Source organism: Phasianus colchicus, chromosome 11 (assembly GCF_987193195.1).
Source record: "Phasianus colchicus chromosome 11, bPhaCol1.hap1.1, whole genome shotgun sequence".
In the NCBI taxonomy this organism is placed as follows: domain Eukaryota; kingdom Metazoa; phylum Chordata; class Aves; order Galliformes; family Phasianidae; genus Phasianus; species Phasianus colchicus.
The window spans coordinates 1,334,996-1,361,406 of NC_143446.1; the positions used below are offsets into that span (position 1 = coordinate 1,334,996).

General features: G+C 46.8%; 2 protein-coding genes and 1 long non-coding RNA gene across 13 annotated transcripts in view; 2 read left to right on the forward strand and 1 right to left on the reverse strand.

The window, feature by feature from the left end:
* LOC149916359 (uncharacterized) overlaps positions 1-1,919 on the forward strand; it is a 34,781-nt gene extending 32,862 nt beyond the window's left edge. Inside the window, exon 3 of the long non-coding RNA XR_016470023.1 lies at positions 746-1,919. This is a non-coding gene — a long non-coding RNA (uncharacterized LOC149916359). The remainder of the gene's footprint in view (positions 1-745) is intronic.
* HEMK1 (HemK methyltransferase 1, mitochondrial release factors N(5)-glutamine) overlaps positions 1-14,959 on the reverse strand; it is a 36,758-nt gene extending 21,799 nt beyond the window's left edge. For 5 of the 8 annotated variants that reach the window (XR_016470019.1, XM_090147889.1, XM_031598562.2 and 2 more), the window contains exons 1-5: positions 14,782-14,942; positions 13,644-14,057; positions 12,719-12,810; positions 12,290-12,433; positions 11,945-12,038 (exon numbers count right to left, since the gene is read on the reverse strand). Coding sequence is in view for 7 of the 8 variants with exons in the window: in XM_090147889.1 (XP_090004015.1) it covers positions 11,945-12,038; positions 12,290-12,433; positions 12,719-12,810; positions 13,644-13,898 (585 nt within the window). In the remaining variant the exon portion in view is untranslated. Of the gene's footprint in view, positions 1-11,944; positions 12,039-12,289; positions 12,434-12,718; positions 12,811-13,643; positions 14,058-14,324; positions 14,736-14,781 lie in introns of those variants that run through there. The other 3 variants (XM_090147888.1, XM_031598560.2, XM_031598563.2) reach the window with 3 other exon arrangements.
* A 110-nt stretch (positions 14,960-15,069) lies between these two features.
* C11H3orf18 (chromosome 11 C3orf18 homolog) lies at positions 15,070-26,352 on the forward strand. Of its 4 annotated transcripts, none has more exons than XM_031598566.2 (6): positions 15,070-15,168; positions 15,948-16,036; positions 17,109-17,512; positions 18,863-18,888; positions 20,495-20,624; positions 23,320-26,352. In XM_031598566.2, exons 3-6 carry the CDS (start codon positions 17,279-17,281, stop codon positions 23,398-23,400), a joined length of 471 nt encoding a protein of 156 aa, XP_031454426.2. In that variant the 5' UTR covers positions 15,070-15,168; positions 15,948-16,036; positions 17,109-17,278; the 3' UTR covers positions 23,401-26,352. The 4 variants fall into 4 exon arrangements, with proteins under 4 accessions (XP_031454426.2, XP_090004021.1, XP_031454425.2 ...); XM_090147895.1 differs by having other exon boundaries at positions 17,113-17,512; XM_031598565.2 differs by having other exon boundaries at positions 15,078-15,168; positions 15,896-16,036.
* Positions 26,353-26,411: the final 59 nt, after the last annotated feature.

The window sequence follows — 26,411 nt, forward strand, 5'->3', positions numbered from 1 at the left end:
TCTGAAGTATTTCCAGGAAACTCTCTGCACTAGCTCAGAAGAACCATCCATCTCTCGGGTTGGTCACGGAGGGGCACAAGTTACTGATTACAAAATGTTCACATGCAACTTCCTTAAAGTAGAACTACTGTCAGCATTCATTAACTTCATTAAGGTTTATTATTAGCAATTTCAAGCTTGGAGTTATTATGGAATTTCTGCTTCACATGCTCCACAGTAAAAATAATTTGAGAGCGCTTGCCAAAGTGAGCTCTGTTCAAATACAATTGACTTCAGTTTTTACCACATGTATACTAGAAAAGGGATATTGATATAATTTCAGCATCGTATCCTCCTTGACTCCCTTGCCTTATTGTCTTGGTTATTTCATATACTTTTCCAAAGCAATTTCCCTCATAAGAACTATGTTTATTGCAATAGTTTAAAATTAAAAGACTGTATTAAAAGTAATGTGACAAACTAAGAAACTACTTCTTTTTTCAGCCATTAGTATCTCACTGCAGTCAAAGAGTTCAATAATTATGGAACTATTTTATGAAATAAATTCAGCTGAGAACAAACAGAAGGTATTTGCTAACCTGCACATCAGGAAAAAGGAAATTACTAGTATTGTTCATTCAACATTGTATTAAATTTGTAACTATCCATGTATTAAAAAGAACACAAAACAATGTAGAAGAATAAGACATTTTAGAAATCCGCACTAACTGGCTGTGATACTAACTGTTCTTTCCTTGACTTACAGCTTGCACAAGAAAACCAAACTTCTCCAAGCATCTGTAAAAGAACCGGGCAACCCAGCAACCACAATGCAGAGTGGGTCCAGTGAGCATGCTGCCATGGCCACCAGCTCTCCTTTACAGAAATCACGAGCGACTGAGCTGTCCAGAGCTGTTTTAAAAGTGTTCTTCAGATGATTTTGGTATTTTTCCATCTTCTATGAAGCAATTTAGTAAAAACCTGTGTTTCCTCAGTCCTCTCAAGATGTGACTTGAAATTGATGAACTACTTCGCAGAATGTTGAGAGATAAAGTACTTCTGGGCACACATTCCTGCACTCATACGTAGGGTACAAAACACCATACCAGACAGACACCCCCTATTCTGCAGAAGAATCTGACGAGGGCCACACATAGGGAAAAGCAACCAACAGGCAGAAGATGCTAAAAAGAAAAACTGGAACAACAGCAGATGGCCAAAGGCTGCGGTCTTTGCTGCGTGGGATACACTACATCATCTCCAACTGAACAGTTTCAGACAGCAAACATCTGCTAACATAATGCCAACATTGCTTAAAGCCATCTTAGCCCTCAGCTTAGTCACCAGTTCCAAAGATTGAGATGAAATCAGAAATTCCAATGGGGAAAAAAAAAAATCATTTTGACAGTCTGGCACATTAACCTTTGGAATACGTTAGGAAAGCTCTCCACAACCTGCCACCCTACACTTGAAATGGCAGGACAAAAAGGCCTACTTGCACTCACACCACTTTCAAGATTGAATACATCAGAGAAATATCCCTCACTACCGAAAAATGCTCATTTTGATTAAAATACCCAAACAAACAAACTTCACTGATTTTACAGCATCTAAAACCTTGTAGCACAAAGTGCCTTGTCCCTGAAAAATACTGTTAAAAAAATAACAAAAAACAAACCAAGAAAGTGCTGTGTTAAGGAACAAATAGAATTGTACATTAAGAAAGTGTTTGAGAAAGGTGACCTGATTTCATATTTACCCACAGCACACTAACCACTGTGGAATTATTAAAATCTGAATTGTTGCTTACAGTATGTGTCACTGTCAGTAGCAACACAGCCTACACCGAAAGTCTTGCTAAGCAGTGCTACAGGTACTGGCAGAAGCATTTCTGTCCTAAAGCGTGGTATACACATGAGGGTATAACAGTGAACCACTGCTGTCCTTTGAAGCAAAGCTTAGGTATGATTAGAACTGCCCCATAGCTGTCCTCTCCCCCAGAGCTTGCAGGATTGCCATGCATCTTTCCAGGGTACACCTTCAAGTGTCATCATGCTCTGGGGCCTATGTCATCGGCTACAGGTAGGCAGCACCATGACAGCCTGAGCAACAGGCTAGGCTGAGGAACAGGGCCAACTTACAGCTCTGCTTACTTGTGTGAATAAATCCCAGACTCTCTGCACATTGCAAGTTTCTTCATATAGGAGAAGAAACAAACAAAAATAAAATCAAGAAAAAATATCCTGAAACAATGAACTTCTCCCACATCTTCTATGATTTTGTGCAAATAAGTATTAAGGAGGGCACCCAGAGCACCAGCTACCTCCAGAAACGACGCATTCATGAATGTGGTAAACTGGGTGCGAAGCAAAATATCTGGAAGGGTTTTTACAGTGCACTGGTCTGAAGGTGATGCAAGCATCCAGGGATTTGTTTTCAGATGTATAAATGCTCTTGTTTAGCACGGAGTGAGGACAAGCTGGCAATATCTAAGCATTATGTACCTTTGTCAGAAGAGTATTTAAAAAATCTGTAAGGGAAAGGGCAAAGCATCCTCAAGAGTGAGGGGAGTTCTGGTACTGAAAAGCAGAAGAGGATCTTGCAAGGACTAGAAGCAGCCCTTTATCTGCAGTTCCATACAGGGGACACAAATATTTGCTTCCTGTGCTACTTGATTTCCAGCACTCAGAGGTTCTCAAGCCTTGGCCTCTTTGCCAAGCCACTCACAGTCCACTCTCACCTTGCTGTTCCAGGAAGCCTTGCTTCACTGCCAGATTTGCCCTATGTTCACACTGTCATTTATTTCGTTCCCCCCCACATTTTTTCTGTTGAGCAAAATAAATGCAAAGCTTTGCCAACACCTCCAGCTTCCCATGAGCCTCTGCCTCACCCTTCCACCCACAGCCCCACTCCCCCCGCCCCCAGTGCACACTCATGTTCTGACAGGTTCTTGGTATTACCTCCCCGTCCCTGCGGCCAGGTCTCTGGTTCACTGTATTTCTTGGAACCACAGCTGCACAACGAACCGCGAGGACAGCATCTGCCAGCACCCAAACCACAGGCTGCACAGCTGCACAGCTCCAACCAGCAGACAGCGCAAGGCCAGGCAGCTTTCAGCACTGAGACACGCAGGAGGATACAGCAGATTTTCACTGCACAGCAGTGGCTGCAGAGCTGTGTGGAGGTCCAGAGGCAAGGCGTGCATGCTGTGGGCCAACAGCAGCAAATGAGATATCTGATGTTTCTGTGAATAAAAGTGCAGGCCTAACAAAAACAGGATTATGGGAGAAGGGGAAAAGGCAAGGATGGAGCTCACAAATTCACACCACATTCCCAGAAGCACCCTTTTTTCCTGCTCTATATACTCTTGGGAGAGCAGGGAAGACAAAATCCCACAGATAGGAGTCCGGGGGGGGGGGAGGCTTCGAACTCCCTGGTTAGCAAAGGGGACATGGAAAGCAAAAGGCCTATGAAAACCTGTGTAACCTCACTGCTGTCACATACTTCCTGGGAATGTTTTACTTATCTGTGTGCTTTCCAGAAACTTGTGTTCTCAGAATCCAGGACTTTCTGTAGAGCCTGATCTGATATTAACCAAATTACCCCTCCCCTCCTGTTTGCCCACTTGGGCTGCCAATGAGCACATGACAAAACACCAGGAAGCCAAGCTGGAAATGTACCTCCATGGCAATGGCCACAGAAGATCATTGTCACACACCCTTTTTCCACTAAGCCAGCTCCTGATCAGAGGGCATTATGGTGGCTACAGCACTCGTATCCTGGGCTCTTTTGCTTGGCCCTGCAGCAGACCTAGCATCCAGACAGATGCTCTGCTTCAGCTTGTTTGTCCTAGCTTCGAAACTCTATTTACTTGGATGTCCAAGATAAGCAAGGCAGGAGATGGAGGCAAAGCCAAATGGATTTGTCTTCATATTCACGTGAGAAGCCCCTTGAGCATCATTCATCCCATTCCAGACGTTCTGTAGTTTGTTTGTCCAGCTCCAGCCCTAAATCTCACTGTAACTGCTGATGAGCTGCTCAGATGAAACCCTCTGAAACTGAGGTGCCTTTTATACCACAGAAAGGTGGATCAAGAACTCAAGATCTCATGAAGCTCCTTTAGGGCAAAAAATATAAAGGCAATGATAATACTTATCAGTGAGAACACATTAGAAAAGTCAATATAAAGTAACAGATCTGTGTGTGAGTTGGTGCGGGGGGGGAGGGGGGAGGAAGGGCAAGGTGTGGAAGCTCTTGTTTTTCCCCCCACAAATTTTTGATTTACATCTACATTTTTGAGTCTCCTGTGGAAATCACCAGCTTAAAAGCAATCTTCTGCTCTCCCACAGCCTTTTTTCTTGCATAGGAAGCCAAAAGAAACTACTGCCACAGTCCCTCCTGGCCTTTTAGCCAGGAACAACTGTTCCATCCTTCATTTCCTTTAGAGCTAGAAATCTGTTCTGAGAAAAACATTCTGTCCTGATTTGAAGTAGCCAGCAAGAGAGGTACCAAGGTTCCAGCTCTGCTGTTTCAGTAGTTAATTACACTCTCTGCTGGAGATGTACACATTTTCTTCTGTTTGCATTTATAGCCCTTGTTATACACTTGTCCACAAAACTAATGAGAGTTCTGCTTACAAATTTCTGATCTCTGGGCCAGGTAATTAACCCTCAAGCTTATCTTTGATGAGCTAAATAGTCTTTCACAATAAGGCAGACTTTCTGTTAATCCACCTACTGGTCCTTCTCCCGACCTACTTTTCCAGTTCTTTCTCAACCAGTGAGTAATATAACCAGACAGCTTTTCACCAGCTATCCCACTACTGCAGTACAGAGAGGAGACTTAACCCTGGTGCTGTACTTGGCAATCCCTCGGTAACATGTGCAAAGGTTGCACTGACCTGCTGGGCAGCCCCCTGAAAACTGGTGAGCCGTTACCCAGCACAGCCCCACAGCTTTCTCCAAGCTCTTCAGCCAAAAGCAGCAGCTCTGCAATGAGGGCAGGCTGCACTATTTCCCTCTCCACGTATGATCTTATTAAACACTCGTGCTTAGCTCAAAGGGCAGTTCTGATTGCTTTGCAACAACAAGCTGCTACTATAATTTCCACTCCTTGGCAGTTGTGCCACAGAGTTCTTTTTCAGGAAATATTGTTTTCCTTTGACATACTGATAAAATATTACCTACCATATGATCAAAATCTCACCTGGGGGAGGCCATGGAAATGCTACAACTTCTGTACATTTGTTTACAGTTATGTTTTGATAGCTTGCACTTAATTTTTGATCAATTAAATAATGTCCTATTCCATTTCTGTTCAATATACTTCATAGGTGTCTGCAGATATCTCAGGAAAGGACCCCAAATCATGTATAAGACAACACTATCCATCCTTCTCATCTCCCAAACCGTGAAGCAAGAGACAGAGAGAAGCAGTTTTCCTCTGAAGAGTAAAGTGATCAGAAGCAAAACTATGAAAAAAAAAACAAACCACCAAACCAAACAAGGAATCTCCTGACTGGAGATCCATGGCTGTGCTCACCACATACTGCGACCTTCTGAACTCTCTGAAATGTAACCATCTGTAACACAGAAATTAGGGAAACCACAGGCAATTCTGGATCAGGAAGCTTCCTTTTAGCACTAATTAAAACAGAAAAATGCGTGCATTCCTTTGCCACGTATCACCAGAGAAAGCCCCCACCTGGGGATCTGTAGATTTGCACATACATATCTGGAAGTAAAAATCCTCCCTTCTCTTTGCTTGACCTTCTTAAGAGGTTAATGATTATGCTTAGTGAGAATTTAGGTTAAACTTCATGAAAGATTTCTTGGAGCAAATCTTTGCTTAAAGTGCTTTCACAGAACACCCCAGCACAATGACTGCCATTCAGATGACACAGGCAAAGTAAACAGCAGTGGTTTCAGTACCCCGAGCATGTTGGCATAGGAAGGAAGCAATATATCTCGAGAAACAAATTAACTTAAAAATCACAGGTGGACAGGTGACAGGAGAAAAACTATAAATGCTGTGGAGAGCATGAATAGTTATTCCATGTGTTAACAGCACAAAGAGCTCTCCTGTTGAAAGAACAGGCAGTGTCTGAAACAAAGAAAATGCTTTTCCCACTTAAAGTACAAAATTAGAACAATTCACTGCCAGATGATGCTGTGGAGGTTAGAAACACAGACAGACTAAAAAGAGGATTAATGGAGGACAGATCCAGATCCACCAGTGATTATGAAGCAGAATGGCCTCAAACCCAGCTTTGGCTAAGAACATCCCTTAACTGCTGACTGTCAAAACAAGGGAGGGATCCTTCTCTGTCTGCTTTTCCATTGTAATTTTGTCCCCACCATCTGCTACAAGCCCCAGGATGACACAGTATTTTGAATTAGACCAATTTAATCTGACCCAGTAAACCTGTTTCCATGTCTTATATGATCTCCAATAATCTCACAATCTTCCAGGATGACTACTGAAAAAAATGCCCAGCATGGAACAGACTTGGCATTTCTTCCCCTATAACATCTACCAGGTAAAACACATCTATTCAGCCTACAGCATGCTTCTCCACTTCCCTTCACAGGAAAGCTCACAGTCACCACAACAAAAACAAGATGGAAAAACGTATGCAGGACCTGAGCTTATGGTGTGATCACAACAGGTAAGGAGGTGCCACCCCCTGAGGGTCAGGAGGGCTGGTTGGGCTGTGAGAAACCCCACAAGCAGAGCTGGAGCTCTCCTCCCAACAGCTTTCCTCCAGCAAATGAAAACCATGGCATTCAAGAACATGGCTCTGCCCACACAGTAGCTGCAGGGGATGAAAGGAGACCATTTTTGTTTCCACTGAACAAACAAGTCTTCATCTGTTTTAAAAGACAGCGTGTGAGAGAGGAGGGGATCAGAACACGCTAGAAGCCATACTGTAATGATTAGATAGAACTGACAAGAACTCTGCGAGTCTAAGCCTGCAGTGCCCTCTAGGGGTACAAAACAGGTGAGCCACAGCCTGCACGACCTTTGGAGAAATCCTGGACCCAGCTAACCTTCCTCAATGAAGACACAGTGAAGATTGATTTTGCCTTTATTTACCGAGATAAAAAAAGGAATCACCCACCCACGACTGGATGGACTCTTCTCTTTGTCCTATTTTTCCTCTAATCCACAAAGCTACTGTGATGGTAACTCAGCTTGAGTTTTAGAAGGACTCGCTCTGGGAAAAGGACTGTCTTCTGCACCAATAGTCTCTGAACAGCACTGGAACAGAGATTCCTTGACACTACAATAGTAAGTGCATAACTAGGACAATTCACAAGACAGAGCACAACCCCAGACTCTGGCCTGAACACCCCTGCATGACAAAAGCAGGTGACCTCTGGTGACCCTGGGCACATCATAGAAGTCACCCAGGACTCCCTCCAGTCTTCACAGCCACAGACCTGCTCACACCAGGACAGAACGTAGGATGTGGGCTTCCATGCACCGCTGCACCCACACAGTGCTCACAGCAGCAAGCCCAAAGCTCCATGCACAGAGGACCAGCTGTTGTGGAGGAAGGTGAGATTGTGGCTTGTGCAACAAAACTCTCCTCCAATGCAGTTTGTGTGTACTCACAGAGCTACCTATCAGCCCTGCAAGCAGTTCTGGGTCCCTGTCCCATCCCCACCCCAAATCCCACAGAACAGAAGGAGGAGAACCACACGTGCTGACAAAAATACTCCCAGAGAAAGCAAATGGAAATGGGCTCAGCTACCCATGAGCTAAAGGGACAAATTCCACACGGAACAAAACTAAAGCAGACAGCTGAGCTTCTCTCTTTGTTCATCTCTTTGGCCACAGGACACAACCAATGCTGGTAGTTTATGCCATATTGTGTTTGCCTTCACAGCTTTACCCACGTGCCTAGCAGCTCATAGCAAGAGTCAGAACCCTTCTGTTTTAACCACAAGATAAAATATGCATAATGAAGATGCCTCTTCTTCCTTTCAGTCTTCAAATTAGCAGGCAGAAGCATTTGCAGGAGCTATGAAAACATAGTGAGAAAGTGAATGTTGCAGAATCTGGTATACCTACACTGCACAAGTCAATGTAAGGAGCTACATTTACTCAGCCAAAGACAAGACGTACCACGTGGCTTGTGTGTGCAGTCATAAAGAAGCAACTTGAATCTGGGATATCAATGCTGATAATTAGCTGCTTTCTAAAGAACAAGATTCTTTACAGATATTATTTGATTAACAGTATCAGTACTAACAGCTGTAAGAATGCTGCAGACAAACTGAATAGAAAGAGCAGTAGAGGCAATTTCAATATTTTTGAGAGGAGGTTTTTCCATTACAGTTTCAAAGTTCAGTGAAGTCTGAAAAATCTCAGTTACTGAACAAAGCATGGGCAAACCCCCACCCAAACAATCACACACAGCTCTCAGTCAGAGAAGTCCAATGTAAACAAGGGAAAGAATGTGGACGTCAGCTCAGTTTTGGGCAACTGGTTACACAGAGTATGTGGTTCCTGGAAGCAGCACATGCCCATAGCAGTGTCCTGCACCAGGTGCTGACAAATAACTGGATCTTGTCCACATGCTCTTCCTGTCTGAGAAAATTCCCCAGCATCAGATCACAAGAAAGCTCCCTCTCATGCAGCACCAAGGGCTTGGGTCAAGTCTCAGGATTTGCTGTGATGTGAATATTTTTTTCCCTGAAGAGAAAGATCACCACAGCAAATTTATAAGAGTCAACTGCAGACATTACCCAATGCTGTTACAGAAATCACAGAAGCATTCCTAAGCAAAACATATCTATGTAATCTGAAGCAGAGCACAGAGTGCCTCACTATGTCTGCACAACAATAAGACAAAGCCCAGAAAAAAGCAGTGAAGTCTAACCCTCCTGCTACTCCTTCCCATACTATAGAGGCTTCACAGCTGCACCCACATCTTCTCCCATATGAAAGAAGGCAATGAACTTTCCAGCCCACCCTCAAACCATCACCAGAGGCTTCAAGATCTAACTTCTACAGCTCTAACAAATGCAGCGTCAGCTCACGCCTTCCAGGTAAATCTGGTAAATGAGATCAATTTCTTTTTTTAGCACCAGGGCACAACACATCTCCCCACAGTGATATTCAGGGGTGTGAAGAACATTCAAGCAAAAGCTTCAAAAGCTCAGTGAACTGTGTCCAGAGGAAGAGCAACTCTAGGAAAAGGTTAGGTGGAATGCATTTCTGAGGAGTATGAAGAAGGAATGCAGCCACAGCTGGGCTGCTGAGAAGGCATGAGACAAAGTGGCCAGAGCACTAGTTACACGTAAGATTATCTTAACACAACTTTGAATTTAACAGCTCTGTTGGAAAGAGTTTGTGCTCACTTACATTGAGCAACATCAGGGAATCATCCTGGCTGTGAACTTGCAGTTAGCTCCCCTAACCCAGATGAAAGCAGTGGGAACATGCAAGCACTATTGTGAAAGCTCTCATCTTTAAACTCACTCTTTCATCATTTGGCTCCTTCTGCTCAGGAGAAGAAACTTTGTAGCCTGGTTTAAGAGTGCCTGGTTTTAGTTACATCTACATCACCATGAAAGTTTAAAACATTCCAAAACAACTCAAGACTCTCCTCTACTTTTTTTTTTCTTTCCATTTTTAAACAAATATCAACAGACAAAACTCCAGCTGATTCTGCTTTACACAAGCAAATCAAACCAGACAATCCCCAGACATGACTGCCAACCTCAACCATTATGCACATTAATGTGAAGTTCCTGACACCAGAAAGAGCGCAAGCAGCCAAAGCAAAGGTGCCATGCTGCTGCTGGAAACTAAACATATTTAGCTCTTTGATCAGAAACCTGCTGCACTTCTAATGCATAGCACTTTCTCTGCTTTGCAAGCCTCAAGACCAAGTGGCTCTTTCCCAGTGAGCTATACCTCCTTAAGGGAAGGCAGCAGCAGGAGCTGGCTGGAGACTTCAGTAGAAGAGAAGCCACCAGACCCAGGACCCATAGCCATTCTGCAAGCCTGGATCCACAGGCCTAGACTGCAGGCCTGCTTGTTCCAGCTCTTCCGGACCCTTTTATCTCTGTTTTGCTCCTTCTGAGCTCTTCTTCTGCCTGGATTCTTTTTCCACTCCCTTCTCTCTTGCTACACTGCTCATTTCCTCCTGAATGCGCAGCCCCTCACTGCTCCCTACAAGAAAGGCCACATTTGCTCACCTTCCATTTCCTGATTATTGTCTGCTGATGCTGTTTGCTGAGGCAGAACTACTCTGTAAATTCAGTTCCCAATGGAGCTTCATTCCTGAGCTATCATGAGCTTCTGGTCTTTCAAAACAAATGTACTAAAAATGTACCTCCATATTAAGTATCTTGACACATCAAATAAAGTTTTCCCACAAACACAAGGTTTGGGTTAAGCTGTTTATGCTAGATTTTTGGCCCCAGGGTACACAAAGGGGTTTAAAACACAAGATGTTACAGAGCACTTCATTTTGACAGAGCACTGCCTTTCAGCAGAGATGCTTCTACCAAAATCCCACATATGGGTATCATTAGCAACATTTACAGGCATTAGCAGCCCTGATTTCCACAGTACACAATAGGCCTTTGTTTGAAGCCTGGCACTGCATGGAGAGAATGAGAGCACAGTACCAGGGGAAGCCTTACAACAGACGGTTTGATTTGCAGAACATCTAAGTTCTTTGGGTTTAGTGCTCATATTGCATTCAGGAATTAGTGGGCAGTCAGAGGCTAGAAATACTCTCTCAAATCAACCACAGCAGAAATACCATCAATAAGAACAATGCTAACTATCATCAGGCTCCAACTAGCAAAACCATTTCTTGAGCTGTTGTCTCCAGATTTCAACACAGATCTGACCACTGCAAGAATAACCTTAACTTAAAGCATGTTCCTGAGAGCACTGCCACCTTACCTTACAACCTTCATGGCAAGGAAATTTTCCCTAATGCCCAGTCTCAGCTTCCCCTGGCCCATCTCCATGCTGTTCCCATCCTGCCATCAGCTCCCTGGAATCTGGCACCTCCCTCTGCTTTCCCTCCTCAGGGAGCCATTGCCGCCTCTGGTTGCATTCAAGGACCTTACCATCCTTTTAAAACTGGGGAGTCCAGAACTGCACTGAGTATTCAAGGTGAGGTAGCACCAATACAGTGGGAGAATCACCTCCTTTTACCAGCTGACTATGCTGTGCTTAATGCATTCAAAACAGCATTCTTTATATAGCAAAGGGCTACTAGCACAGGAGCCATTTCTCTGATCATTTGTCTATCAGAATTCTAATCGGACAGGCTACGGTAATCATTGCTTCTCCAAAAGTTAACATTCGCTGCAAGAAAGAAAACCAATTATCAGAAGAAAAACAGAAACAGCAAAGAAAAGCAACTCTTAAAGAACAGTAAACAAAGATTTGCTTACTAGGGTGCCCATGAACTGAAAGCTAGGCTACCATTAGAGAAAGCATCGCTATATAGTTCCTATACTTCTTCCTAGTACACCAGACAAAATAAAGTTTTAATTTGAATGTATATGACTATTGCTTCCACTTTTACAATTCACAATCACATTTAACTCCAGCCCAGGTCAGAACCTACATGTGGGTCAGCCTAGGAAAGGAAACAACGTTCCATTTCCAGTGCTTGCCCAGAAATCACTGTGGAGTCAGCAGATGAGTAGCAGATGCCATTTCTACCAGCCTGCACTGTCTTAATCTGCATGCAGATAAAGAAGCCCTCTGGAGTCCACCGCCTTTTTTCTAGTAGCTTTCTACTACACTGGACAACTCTGAGTAGTTGCATTACAAAAGTAAAGGGGCACTATATTCAAGGAGTCTTTACCACGGCAGAAATAAGGAAAGCAAGCCTCTTGTTTTTGAGGTGAATTGAGGTGAATCTCTGTGCAATCAAAGAACATACTAGCTTGCAAAATCTCTTGCTCTGAGCCTATTTTCATACCTCTGTTTCAGGACGAGGAATAAATACTGGAGGTCTCATCTTCAGATTCAGGTCCTGAAAGTCCCACTCACCAAGTACATACTGCACTGGCATTCTGCGTCAGGCAAAAACAAATGAAAACACTTGAGGATTACACTTTGTAACATAAAAAGCTCTCACTACCATGCTTAATTCATTGCTAACCACACAATCCCTTTGATGGTGGACATCTAGACACCACTAAGGCTCTCAACTACATGTGCAGCATGCATGTGCATGCTCCTTGAAAGCTCTGGGAGTTCCACTTCCACAGAATAGTGTCTTGAGAAGTACTGGACTGAGGGAACTAAAGGCCAGTCAACTCACTTCAATCCTGAAAAAACTGAGGTGAAGTCACTCCTGACCAGACTCCTCAGTGTCCAGTGCTGAGCTCCTAACTGCAGGAAAGGCATGGATGTACTGGAGCAAATCCAACACAGGGTCATTAAGATGACTAAGGAATTGGAGCACCTGCCATACAAGAAGAGACTGAGAAAGCAGAGACAGATCTGGCCTGAGAATGAAAAGCTCAAATGAGGTGGAAAATTCATCAGTAACTACATTTGGTGGAAGGGAGTAAAGATAAAGTCAGACTTTTTTCAGCAAATCTAAGCTGAAAGAAAAGAGGCAATGGGTATAAAGTAAAATACAGAAAAACTCCATTTAATCAAAGAACCACCCCCTTATTCCCCACCCCTTTTTCTCTCTCTTTTGGAGAAAACTCTCCCAAGAGCAACAGTAAGATGATTCTCCCACCTTTCCAGTCGCTTACAGCTCAGTTGCTGGATCTGCTCCTGCTGCACTGCTGTAAGCGGAGCGCAGAGTTTTTTGGAGTCCAAGCTCTGAAACTGAAAACAACATCACTTTAAAACCAGCCCACTTATGCAACTTAAATGTTGTCTGCACCCTCCAGGCAGAGCCAGCACAACAAAAAACACATATGGAGGGCACTCTTTGAAACTCCAACTGACAAGGAGAACCTATCTGCATGTTTAACGAGAAACCTGTAAGGCTGTAGTTTTGGTAGTTAAAGCATAGGTAAGATAAAGAATCACTCCACCTCTATGGGAACTGCTGAGTCACGGCCTGAACCTCTGATTGATCACCTGAGGTGAGCAATGAGTCAGCCCTGGGAACATAGGTGAAAGCAATTCACCTGTGCTGCAGGAAGGGGTGGAGCCTGGTTGCACCTCTCCTAGACCCATTTAAGAGCTGACTACCAGTGGGGAAGGATCTCTTCTGGAGATCTGCTCCACGGGAGTTTTCTGAGTGAGTCCAGGATATGGGTAAGCATCTTATCTATTCTCTTTGTCTTGCTTTGCCAAACTCTCTTGTTTATTTCATTATTATAACATCTTAATATTATTTGATTATACAATACTCCTTTATACAATTTTCCTTGATTATACACTATCTTAATGTTCTTTGATTATGCACCACCAAACAAGCCAGGCCACTATGCTGGTGTATGTGTCATGGCGTATGTTTCAGTCCCTGTAATGAGAGCACATAAGAGATCTCAAGTACTTTACTTGCATTAATAAATGATATCCCACACTCTCTGCCATCTGAGGGAGGGAAAAGCTGTTCTACCTCCTGTAAGTGAGATAAAAAGAAGGGTAAGGGGAAAAAGATAAAGTAAGAGACACACACAGATCTTACTCCTTTTCCATTACTTAACTGTTTTTGCTCCTAAGACAAATGACACAATATATTCACTGGATTCTCGTGCTTCAGGGATCCCATTCTTTTCAAACACATTTTGCCAGTAGCTGACCACATCAGGGGCGGTCATCAGCCTAGGTCTTGCACTGCAGTTCTTCCTCAAAGATGACTGCTTGGGACTGAGGTTAGGATTTCGACTAGGTCCCACTGATACATACTGAGGCAAAAGCCCCCAGAACTGCCTGAACAGTGAGGGGCTGAAGCATCTCATTGTTGCAAAGTCACCTCCTGGCTTCCACGTGGGTTCCTTGTTTCTGTCAGCTGATCAAATCCACGAAGAGACTCACACAACACTCAGTGCAGCCACAAGCCACTTTGGCTAAGCACCACCTGATCACAATCAGCAGATCTGCCTCAGGGCTCAGCTGGCCTAGAAAGAAGAGGCAGAAGTACAATGTGTGCAAAAGACACAAGTTCCCTTCTGAAAGGAATGTAGACTGTCGCCCGACCAACACCCACGGGTACAAAACCAGCTACTCACACCCTTAGAGTAACAAAGGATTAACCCAGCCTCCGTGGGCAACCGGTGCTCGTGGCTGAGCAGAAGGGAGCGGGCCTGCAGGCACAGCCCTGCCGCCTGCCTGCAAGCCGCCGGCGCACCGCTCCAGCACCCCGGGCCGGCTGACTGCACACAGACCTTCAGTCCCTCCTCGTTCCTCCTCTCCTGTTCCCAACTCCCAAGTCTCAGGCTAGCAGGTACGCTCGCAAAGGCTAATTTCATAGGTCAGCAGCCTGCCGCGTTGTCCCATCGCCAGGCTGCAGACAAGGCGGAAGCGCTACAGCTCACAGGGCGAGACCAGAGGAAGAGAAACTCGGAATACGCGGGGCCGGGCCGGCTCCCAGCGGGCAACGCTGTGGCACGGGGCAACCGAAGGAAGAGTCAGACCTGTGGCCCGGGGCACCGCCACAGGAGGAGGCCCAAGGAATTAACAGCAGTGCTGCCGGCAGAGCGCACGGCCAGCCTCCCGCAGCCGCTCCGCGGGCTGACCGACCCGAGGCCCGGCACGGCGCAGGTCCTGCAATTAGCGAGCTGCCGCGTGCGGCCGGGCGGCAGGAGCGACCCCTCGCAGCAGCAGCAGCAGCAGCGGCCCTACCTCAGCTCGCTTCGGCTCGGCGGCTCCGCCTCCAGCCGCCCCGCACACGCAGCGCCCCGCGGCTCCGCCACCTCAGCGGGGGGCGCGCCCGCAAAGCGCTCCCTCACCTCGGCGAGACCGGCGCGGGAGAGGACCGCCTCATCGCCGCGCGCGCGAGCGGCGGCAGCGCCGACCAACCGCGACTCGCGACCCGCGGCCGTCGGCCAATCGCCTGGGGGCGCGGAGCGGAGGGGCGGGGCTACCGGCCGCGAGGCGGCGGCGGCGGCGGCGGCGCGCGCCGACGGGCCCGGCCCGCCCCCCCCCCCTGCGGGCAGCGCGGCCCTGCGGCCGAGGGCGCGGCCCCACCGCCGGCGGCGCTCGGGGGAGCCGCTTCAGCGGGAGCGCTCCGTAAGTGGCGGCCTCGGCGCGGGCAGCGCGGCCGCCTCCGGGGAGGGGCGCGAGGGCGGCGGGCCGGGCCGCGGGGCGAACCTCAGGGCGGCTCCGTCCCCGCCCGGCCCGGGGCGAGCGGCCGTCCCGCAGGCGGCGGCCGGGCGCTGGGAGGCGGGGCCGGCCGGGCTCGGCTCCGCGGTGCTGTCGGGCGGGCGGCGGAGGCCTCGCGCTCCGCGCCCCCGCGGCGCCGTGAGGGGCGGAGCGCGGCTCGGCGCCGTTCTGCTTCCGTCGCCCCGCGGCCCGGCGCCGCGCTGCCCTGTGCGGAGCCCTCCCGGCGCGGCCCGGGCCGCAGTGCCGGCGGCGCGGGACACCCGTTCCTGGGCTGCTCGGTCGGCGAGGCGGGACCGGAGCACAAGTGCCATCTGCCTTCGCGCTGATTTAGAAACTCGTGGCGGTTCGGCGTCTCTCACCGCCTCCTTCGCAAAGTTGCGTGGGAGAGACCTGCGTGCCCGGGGATGAGCGCGGTGCGAGCTGACCGCCCGCTCGCGCTGCCGGCAGACCCCGCCCGGCCCCGCTGCCGCTTGCCTTGCACGATGGCTCTGCTTCGGTCGGTAGTGACAGATGTTAATCACGCTGCTTAATGCGGCCGTGGACGGCAGAGAGGCATCACGGTAACGAGAAGTGCGCAATAACCTTGCCCAGAATAGAACAGTGGAGCTGAACAGTGGCTCGTTTCTCTTTGCAGGCACATCTTTTTCTATTCGGAGCTCATTAACCCGTGTCCCTTTGCATTCCAGTTTGGAGATGTAATGTCTGCTGAACTACATAAAAGTGATCAGAAGTCTGCTGCGGTAGTTCTTGAGGTCTGCGCCGCCCTGCTCCAGAGGTAGCTGTGTTTTCACTGAAGTAATTGCTGGCCTGATGTCACATACAGAGATCTTATAAACGAAGTTGTGCAAATACTTCCCGTAGGATCATCCCATGGTGTTTTGCAACTCCTGATCATTTGCACAATAGAAACATGAAACAATTAAAGCCTTTCGTGTTTTCAGTATGAATATATCTGTCAAATTGCACAACTCCAATCCAAAATGGGACCCATTTTAAAATTAATACCGATAATTAGTGGTACATGACTAAGCCTGTGTGGGTGCTTTCATGGGAGACTGTAGAAATGCCATCTTTAGTAGCAGATGGGGACCAGTGCAACCCACTGCTTTAAAGAGTCTGCCTCTGCAGAGTGCATGGGCTGAGGGACAATGGAGGGGTGCATAGTGCAGTGACTTATCAATCACCAGCCACCACCACAGCAGGGAAGTTCTACTTCTAGTGGGAGGTGCTGGAACAGCTGCCCAGAGAGGCTGTGCATGCCCCATCCCTAGAGGTGTTCAAGGCCAGGTTGGATGGGGCCCTGGGCAGCCTGGTCTGGTATTAAATGTGGAGGTTGGTGCCCTGCGTGTGGCAGGGGGGTTGGAGATTCATGATCCTTGAGGTCCCTTCCAACCCGGGCCATTCTGTGATTCTGTGATACTTCTGGGTGATTCTTACTGGGTCCAAAATACAGATGTGTTGGAGCCAAGTGCCATTTTGATGGATGAGATCTCTGAAACTTTCTGTAAGTTAAAAGAGGAGAAGAAGAGAGGTCCTGTTATTCTGGTATGGATGAAGGCTGCCTAGCTCATCCTGTAGCAGACTGAAGACAGAGGGGTTCTGAGACACTACATAGCTCTGCCAATTGCTGCAAGGAGGCTGAGCTGAAGCAGCAAGGGGTGAGTGTGTCACTGGCCTCAGCTGAACCAGGCAGGACTTTCTCAGTACCCCTGAAAAATGCACTTAAAAAAAAATTGAGTGGGCATCTGTGAGCTGCTCTCAAAAATTAACACATGGTTAAGCTGTGGAAAAGGTTGTGCCTGTCTCTAAGAGCTTTGCACTGTGCATCTGTTCTCATTCCTTCCTAGGCAGAAACTCGTGTGATTCCTATGCAGAAAAGCCATCAGTGATGAGTCTGTGAGGTAGATCACATGTGAGGGTCCTTGAAACGAGGGGGAACTCTTTGCTGCTGTATCTGGCACCTGTCTCTTGAGTGGAGTGCATAGCAGCTTGCTAAAAGACGCTGAGAGCTGGCAGGATGAGTTCCAGCTCGCCCTCTGCACATGACTTATACCACAGCAGCACCACAATGGCCAAACCAGATGCAGGAACAACTCTGGATGCAACTGTACCAGAAACAGCTACTGTGAGCCCTGAGACTACGAGCTTCAACAGCACCAAAATCCCAGATGTGGCCAGCAGTGGTCCCAGCATGAGTGCCATGCTGCTATCCTTTGGGATCATTACTGTGATTGGGTTGGCTGTAGCAATGGTAAGAGACACTGCTAAGTATTTCTGTCTGTTGGGGGTGAAGGGTGGCAAAGGGGTTCCAGGGCTGATTTGGATTAATTTCTATATTATATTAAAAGCACACCAAGAGCTGGTAGGAATGGTGCTCCAGTATTTCTTCTGTCTCCCTGGGGTCTAGGCAGAGCAGGCTGCTCAGCAGGTCTAGAGGAAACCATATATAACATCACTATTTATTTTTAATGGCAACAGGAAGTTCAATTAAAATAACACAAAGCAATGGCAGACTGATAAACAAGTCAGTCTGTTGTGACTTGTTAATTGGAACAGCTGCATTGATTTAAATCTTGTCAACACCAGCATCCCATAGGAAAGTTCATCCAACTTAACTTTTAAAGCAGCCTTGGACCCTATTAATCTCCTCTGTGGGTATGTCTTTTTGAACCGAGGCAGACTGAATCTGTTTTTGCTAGACTCATTCTAGACTGCATTTTTGAGGTTCTCCTTGCTCGGGTATCAGCAGAGTCCTCAAGGATTTGCTGCATGTAACTAACCCTGCCATTAATCAACAGCTATAGTTGTGAGTCTGACAGACAATGCAAGCACTGCAGTTCTTTCAATATATAACTGGATCATTTACCTACCAACAGAGAATGAAGGTAGCAGCAAGCTCGCGTTCCTCGTGTGAGGAAGGGCTTCGCTAATACAAGCAGCAGAGGAGCCTATGGAAAGGGACTACTGCAAAATTTCATTGCAGACCCAAGGAGGAGTTTCTCCAAAAGCCCCTAAAGAGAACCTGGAAACACTGTCCTGGATACGGTCATAAGTTCCCGAGAGCAACAGCCAGCGTTCATAGTTCTCGGAACAAGGCTCTGGAGGCCAAAAGCCTCACTTTCCTCCCAGGACAGCCACTCTTACTGGCTGACACGAGGCAAGTCACTGAGCATGCCCTCTTTCCTTCTTCCCTTTGTACTGGGGAGGGGGTAACTGCTTCTATGCTGTAGGAAATCTTCAGGAGAATACTACAAAGAGAAGGTTCTTCAACCATTCTAAAACTGCAACATATGGCCTCCAGCCACTAGAAATCTGCTGAGCTACACTTAAAACACACCTAATATTCTGACTACTACTAACACACCTAATATCAGGCCACTCAAGCACTAGTGTCAGGCTTGATGCACTGTTAAGCTTACACTGATGTATACGAAACATCAGTTCCAGTTGTCACTTCTGTCACTTTTCGCTTTCCTCTGCTTCAGTGCGCAGTGACATCAGATTTGCTATACCTCCTCTCTGGGTGCCCTATACCCAAAATTCTTCTTTCCAGTTGTTCTCCATGCTGCTGTTTGTAATGATGATTTTCTTTCTCCTTCAGGTTCTGTATATCAGGAAGAGGAAGAGGTAAGTAACATCTCTTGTTAGCTGAAGGGAACTCAGTGTTTCAAAATCCAGGTAGGGCTAGGAATTGGAGGGGAAGATGAGGAGAGTTTAAGGGATGGTATCTGAGAACAATCCAGCCTCTGAATATAAATAACATAGGGCAGGGGCTCTGCACTCCTGGTGTTGGCCCACCTTTAGCAGCAGAGCTTCAAAGGCTCCTCTAGAGCTCTGGGAAGGAAAACATGGTTGAGCAGGAGGAGGTTAGGGTTCCTGCAAGTTCTTTATGCTTCTTACATTAGATGCACTAAAAGAGAGGAAAGGATTATGAGTGGATAAAGAAGATGGAAACTGTTGTGAGAAGTGTGGGTCTCATGTTTCAGCCATTCCGTGATCTGTGCTTTCCAACAGCCTGAGCCAACGATGCTGACCTTGCAATGCTGAAGGCCTCTTTAGCCTCAGTCACAGCAATGCCAGCAGCATAGTGCAGAAATGAAGCTTCCTAGTCCAAGACTTAGTGTATTAATTTCCTTAAGCTCTTGGCTGAAAAGAGACAGGAGAGCAGCATGCAGGAAGATGTTTCTTGATTCTTTCATCTTTGACAGCAAAGACAGTGGTAATTCTTATTCCTGCCTTATTCCTTATGGCAGGGCCACAGACCTTCAAAGAAGTATTGCTGTCTGTTATGAAATTTTCAAGCCCAGATCTGGGTACTGCTCCAGGAGGAGCTGATGCTTGGCCTGTAAACATAGTGCTGCTGGAGATAATGGTTGTGTTGGCACAGAGGGAAGGTGTCATCCTAACACTTTCCAAAATAGATAATTGTGGTGACTCTGCTGGTAACAGCTTGGGTATTTCCCTCCCCTAACCTCAAAAAACTCAGATACAGCCTAAGTGTTTTCATAGGAGTGTGTCCACCCATCCATCCTTCATCACTCACCTGCCCAGTATTTAGGGAGACCCTCTGGGGTAATTTGTTATATCTCTGTCACTTGAAGCAATGATACAAGATTAAGAACAGTCTACAGCATCAGTCTCTCTTTCCTATTTCTATTTATTGTATTTCTATTTATTGTTTTTTTTTTTTATTTTATATATATATACACACTTCAAGTCCATAGTTGAAGTACTGTTCTCAAGTTGCTAGAGCTAAAACAAGACCCCTTCTGGCAGGCATAGTGTGATTTGACAGGGCTGGATGCCATGGGCAGAGAGACAGGGAAAGGAGTTGCAAAATGCACAGCCATTACATTCCACCCTCTTGTTTTTCCCCAATACATAAGGCTTGTCCTGAGCTTTTACGGTCTGCAGGAACTTAAAATCCAGTTCCTGTTTGACTCCTCTGTGCGTAATGCCTGCCAACATAGATTAGCAAAGGCAGTTGATCCCTGGAGCTGTTCTCTAGGCATCTTCCACTCCTTCCAGCTGTGTAGCAGGTTCTTATCCTCCTACCCATAGGATGGGGATGTAACTGCTATCCAGCAAGCAGCAACAAGATCTGAATCCCCATGCAGTAGCAAAAACAGCGTGCAAAATGCCTCAGTAGCGGAGCAGAGAAGACAGCCTGAGCATCTGTCCTTCTGTCTATTGAGTTTTTCAACCAAGTCTATGCTTTCCATTCCACGGGCAGGTTGGAGAAGCTACGGCACCAGCTCATGCCAATGTACAACTTTGATCCCACTGAAGAACAGGATGAACTGGAGCAGGAGCTCCTTGAACATGGGCGAGATGCAGCATCTTCCCAGGCATCACAGAGCAAGGTAGGCAGCAAGGTAGTAATGGTCAGGGTGTTATTGCAGCCATTGGCACCTGCCCTGCTTTTGATGATGTAGCAGTTGGAAAGATCAATACAATGGGAAAGGTATTACAACAAAGGTGTGATGACAAAAGGACCAGAACAAGAGAAAGGTGCTATAAAGAAAGGGAAGAAGATTGCTTACCCATATCAGAAGATTCCAAGTTCACAGGAGAAAGCTTCACTAAGGAAGAATCTCTAAAAAGAGATCCTCCCCCATTGAGGGTCAGCCCTCAAATGAGATCTAAGAGAGGTGCAGCCAGGCTCCACCCCTTTCTGTCACACAGCCTTCACCTGTGCTCCCAGGGCTGACCCAGTCCTTTCCCCAGGTACTCAATCAATGGTTCAGGCCGTGACTCAACAGTTCCCATACAGATGAGGAGTTTCTGTAAGATTGTACTGTAAGGAAATCATGTGAGACCTCAAGAGGGCTCCCTTCACTTCACCCAGCTCTGGAGATGGGGGCCTTGAGAATTTTAGAGAGTTTAGGATGGTTTGAAGAGTCAGGCAATAGGACAGCAAACCTGGGAAGGGTAAGTGCTGGCACAACTCAGCTAGAAGAGAGAACAGTGCAATTTCTTCAGTTAACTTTGAGTTTACAGCAGTTTACCACCTAGGGCAAATAGGATGAATGCCATTTTGTGGGAGAGGAGGCTCCACTGCTCATGAAGTACTGAGGCTCTCTGGTGCTGGCCCTGAAAATAAGATATTTCCGCCCAGTTTTAAGGCATATCTGCTTTGCTGAAGACTACAAGTGAAAAACAAGGTCTTGTGAATGCAGAGCCAGTAGTCATAATAGTTAACTGCAGGTCCTGAGGAAGGCTGTCAGAAAGCCTCATGTTGTTATGGCATGGCACATCTGATCTTGTCAGGACTAACAGGCCAGCCTTGCTGGATAGAGAGCATAGCTCAAAAAGAGAAAAGGGAGCAGAGTTCACAATGTGAATGTGGGAAAAGGGGAAGAAGGCTTTGTTTTGACCACTTCTGAGTGTTCAAAAATGTGGAGTGTGCTGAAAAATGATGAAGTCCTAAGACCACTGAATCCTACTTCTGTGAGTTTGGAAAGAACTTGATGCCAGGTGTTTTTGGTTAATGCTACAGATGAGCCTTTGACACAAGATCCATCCCCCTTGTATCAAGACTTACAAGAAATAGGCAGGAAGAGCTCTCTCCATTGTTTGCAGTTAGTTTCATTGTGTTCTCTGTTTCTTTTGTCACCGCTATCACACACAAAAAGCCTTTCTCAAAGACAGAGCCAGCAGGGATAGTTGGAACAGGTATGTTTTCTGGCAAGTGGTGCAGCCTCCCCTTAGAGTAAACACGTCTCCTTTCTTGAATTCCTCTCCAGCTGTTCCATGTTGCTCACTTCTTCCCTTGCTTTTCCAGTTCCAGGAGCAGGAATTCTTCCCAACATGCCTCAGTTTTCACATACTTGATGCTTTCAGGTAACCTGTAGCAAGCGTGGTGTGGGCATAAGGGAAGAAAGAAGAAAATAAATGCAACTGTAATTATAAAATTATTCACTTTGAGGGATGCTTCCCAACCTGCCAAAGAACATGCAGGAAGTGTGTTAGAGTATGGAAGATAAACAACATATTCCATATGCCATTTTAAGAAAGCAGAGAAATACAGATAAATGAAAGCAAAGGATCCTGTCCTCTGAGCAGTATGTACAGGGAAAACATCAGGTTCCTCTATCAGAGCACACAGAGGATTTTCCTTCAGGTAGTAAAGAGGGGAAATGAGAAGGCTGGAGTTGAACTTAGAACAGTAAGAGTGTATCCTTCCTATGTAGTGCTTGGCCAGCAAAATACCTGTTTTCCCTCTGGAGCTTGCTAATGCACAGATATCTCTACTGGGAAAGCACACTAGTTTAATGGCTTACTGTAGCAAGAGAAGCAGTCTAAAACAGCAGCCAAAGTTCAATTTTTGGCATGTTTCCAGGCCTTCTTGAGATTTTAACTTTTTGTATGCTGTCCTGTTTATATAAATGGTGAAACATACATAGCAAGTCTTTGCAGTCCTAGAAATGCCACACCCAGTAATCCAATGATGTGGGCATTTTAAATTGGCATGGATGTGCTGACTTATTCTCTGGCTTGTTGTATTTTTCTTATAGCCTTGTTGATGCAGTGTTAGTGTATCAGCACCACCTTAAGAGTAGAGAAGAATAAAAAAGAGTAATAGAACAGAATAGTTCAGTTGGAACAAAGATCATAATGTCCAACTGCCTGACCACTTCAGGGCTGACCACGAGTTAACATACATTACTGAAGGCATTGTCCAAATGCCTCTTGAGTAATGACAGGCCGTGGGGCACCAACTCCTCTGGCTGTTCCAGTGTTTAACTACCCTCACAGCAAAGAAATTTTCCCTGCTGCCCCGTCTGACCCTCCCATGGCACAGCTCTGTGCCATTCCCCTCCTACCATTGGCTCCAAGAAGCAGTGTGTGGCACCTCCCTCTGCTTTCCCTCCTCAGGAAGCTGCAGAGAGCAGTGAGGCTACCTTTTCTCCAGACTGGACAGCCCAGGTGTCCTCACAGAACATGCCTCCCAGCTCTGTTACCAGCTTTGCTGTCCTTAGGCACAGCCTGTGCCCAGGGCCGTGTACCAAAGTAAGGCGGACTTGCTGGGTCTCATCTTTCACTGCTTCAATGCAGGTTCTGCTGACGAGCCAAGGAGCCCTCCAAAGACCCAGCCGTCTTGTGTTCACAGACGTTGCCAATGCCATCAATGCATGAACAGTACCTGCCCCTGCTCTGGGATTGTGCCGAGATTGGGAAGGATGGAGCCACCAAACCAGCGACTTCTCACAAGTGTGGCTGAGTCATGGAGCCCAACTGGTCACGCTGCTGGGTTGTGTTACAGATGGACTCACACGCTGGAAACAGTCACCACTCTGGGAAGGAAACCCTTTACAATGGCAGTAGCAGTTTTAGGTGTGTCCACTACTACTACAAGGTCCTGAGCTGCCATGCTGCTCCAGGTTCTGGGCTGGTGCTGACTGACACCACCTACCACGCTGTGTGCTTAGAAATAGTGCTCACTCTGTTGTAGATTAACTTATCCAAGCACATCTGTGTGCTCTCTGGATCAGGGAAAGAGGAGAGATGCATGTTCCAGACAACTTACCTGTTGGCTTTATGCCACCAGATCCCAGTGAGAACAGTGAATGAGCCTCTGTGCAGCAACCACAGCACTGGCAGACCCTGGAAGGGTGGCTGGTGGCAAAGCGTCCTCCTTCAGCTGGGGAAACTGATGGTTCTAGCTGAGTGGTAAATTAGAGGCACACAGGGGAAAACACATAGCATGGGCTTTTTCCCTTGTGTCTTGTGTGATGCTGATGAATGCGTGCCTGGGCTGGCACTGCAGCATGGGGAATTCGCTAGTTCTGAAATGTGAAATGGTGAATATCTGGCTGGTAACACCCTAGCTGAGGAAGTGGCTGAATATCCCAAATTAAGGCTGCTGTGTAGAAAGAGGAGAAACCACGCAGCTGGAGGCAGGGCTGCCATGTCTGGCTACATGACTCCCTGCTGCTGACCTAGGAATGGTGGTGCCTGAGCCAGAGAGAGGTGTCAAGCAGAACTCGGGCTCTGGTACTGTGAGTCCTGCCTGCTTCAGCTCAGGGAAGTTTTATTGAGCAGAGAGAATATTAAACCTTAAACTTTTTTGTTTTGAATGAGGAAAAACAGGTCTTAGCTTTACGTTAAATGTCTGCCCAGAAGTGGCTGAACATCTAGTTACTTCCTTACCTGATCAACCTGCAGAGCCCTGCTGAAGGAAACAGAGTTTTGTATTAACCTATGCTTGTGTTACTTGCTAATGCAGAAGTGGGTCTTGACAGGTAAGCCAGTAGCTCTCCAGTAAGCCTGAAGCACCTCTCAGCCAGTGTTCCCTTCAGGGCCGTGGGAAGGAGTGCAATAGGGGTCTCTGGCCATTTTGGTGTGCAGCATGAGTGCTGTTCTCTGCAGCCTTTTTAGTGGCCACCAGCCCAGGGTGCTGCTGGCCAGCACAGAGACCCCTGTGGGAATGATTGCAGAGTCCAGGCTGTGCTCTCACAATACAAACACAGAGCATGGCAGAAAGGATTACTGGAGGGTCTGATACGGCCATGGCTTTGGGCAGATGTCACGTCCTCCCTGTCCCGCTCCTCAGCCTTGAAACTGCAGAGGAGATTAAGAAAAGATATGTGCTTCTGTCCACACTGTTTGGCCATCAATGACTAGGGGGGGAGTGCTCCTTTTTGGTAATCTGCAGAGCTCTCACTCCTAGATGGGTGGTGGCTTTAGGTCCCTGGAGGTGAATGCACAAATCAGACTGTCTCACTGCTGTGTTCATGGTGCTCTGCATGCACAGCCTGCACACAGACATCAGTGCCCAGCTATGTACTGATCACTACTGATATTTTTGTTTGCTTGTTTGTTTGTTTTCAGCACCTGCTTCTGTCAGATCCTATTCCATCCACAGCACTAGTTAAAAGGGAATCAGGGCCAGCCAAAATTTGAATGCAGATCTAAAGGTGAGCTTTTTGTAAGGTGTTTAACTAGTGGCAATTCAGGTAACAGATGCTTTGTTGCAAGTTTGGGCCTGAAGCTAGTTTTTGTTCTCCTAAGTGCTGTATTTTGCTCCCCACTGTGATTTTTCTTCTTTCAAACCCTTTTCTGGACACATGCCACTGACACCTGCAGTGAACAGCTCACCAGCCCTGCCTTCTTCATTGACCCAGCTTCCCTTTTGACATTTTTGCGGGACTAAGTTGCTTTAATTTTTCAGTCTCTCTCTCTTTTAAAAATCAGAATGCTAGGAAAGGGAAATATGAAAGTGTCAGTAGCTGTAGAAAATGGCCAGTCCTCAATTCCTGGTAAGGTATGGCAGGAGACAGTCCCAGGCTGCTGGTGTTGGCACTCCATGGAGGTTGTTGGAAGGAGGGTGTGGGTACAAATACTCCATGTAATCTCAATTTGGAGGTCGCTGTTTTTGGGCCCTCCCAGAAGTTATGCTTATGTGAGCAGCTAAAAAAGCAGACACGTTCCCCCAGCCCTAACTTCCATTTCTTTATCCCTCTGAGAAAACCAGCTGCAGAGACTTCACATTCCTCCCTTCAGCAGCAGGCACTCACTGCCTGTCACCCTCCTGTGCCCTGCAGCAGGGCAGGGACACAACTGGTGGCATTGGTGCATGGCTATCCCAACCTGCCAGCATTCAATCCCTCTAATTCTGAGATGGAAGCTTGTGTTGTTGGTGTTGTCATTACACACTCCACAAAAGGCAACCTAAGCTGGGCTATTTCCTCAGACCACTACGCAGTGCTGAGCAGTGCATCTGCCAGCTGCAGTACAAAACCACACACCTCGTTCTGCATCAGTGCTGAGATAAATCTTGTATAACAAACACTCCTGCAGAGGAATTCTCTTCAACTCTTCTTCCCGCAGCAGTAGGTTTTGTCCTGTGATGACTGCCCTTGGGCTAAGGAAGTATGGAAAATAAGACTAGAAGAATATAATGGATATTTGCTGGGCTTGTACTGGAGTATTCTTTTAGTTCAATAGCACCTTTGCTCACAGTTCTTGGAAGTATATGTGCAACCTAGCAGAAGCATTATGATGTAATTGATTTCAAGTGTTCTGTGTTTTAAGCGTTGAAATATAATGAAAGAATTTACATGAAATGCCTTGTGATTTTCTTTTTTCCCTGCTTACATTTTCTGGGGAAAACTGGAGTGTATCCTCAGTACCTGTTGGTAAATTTG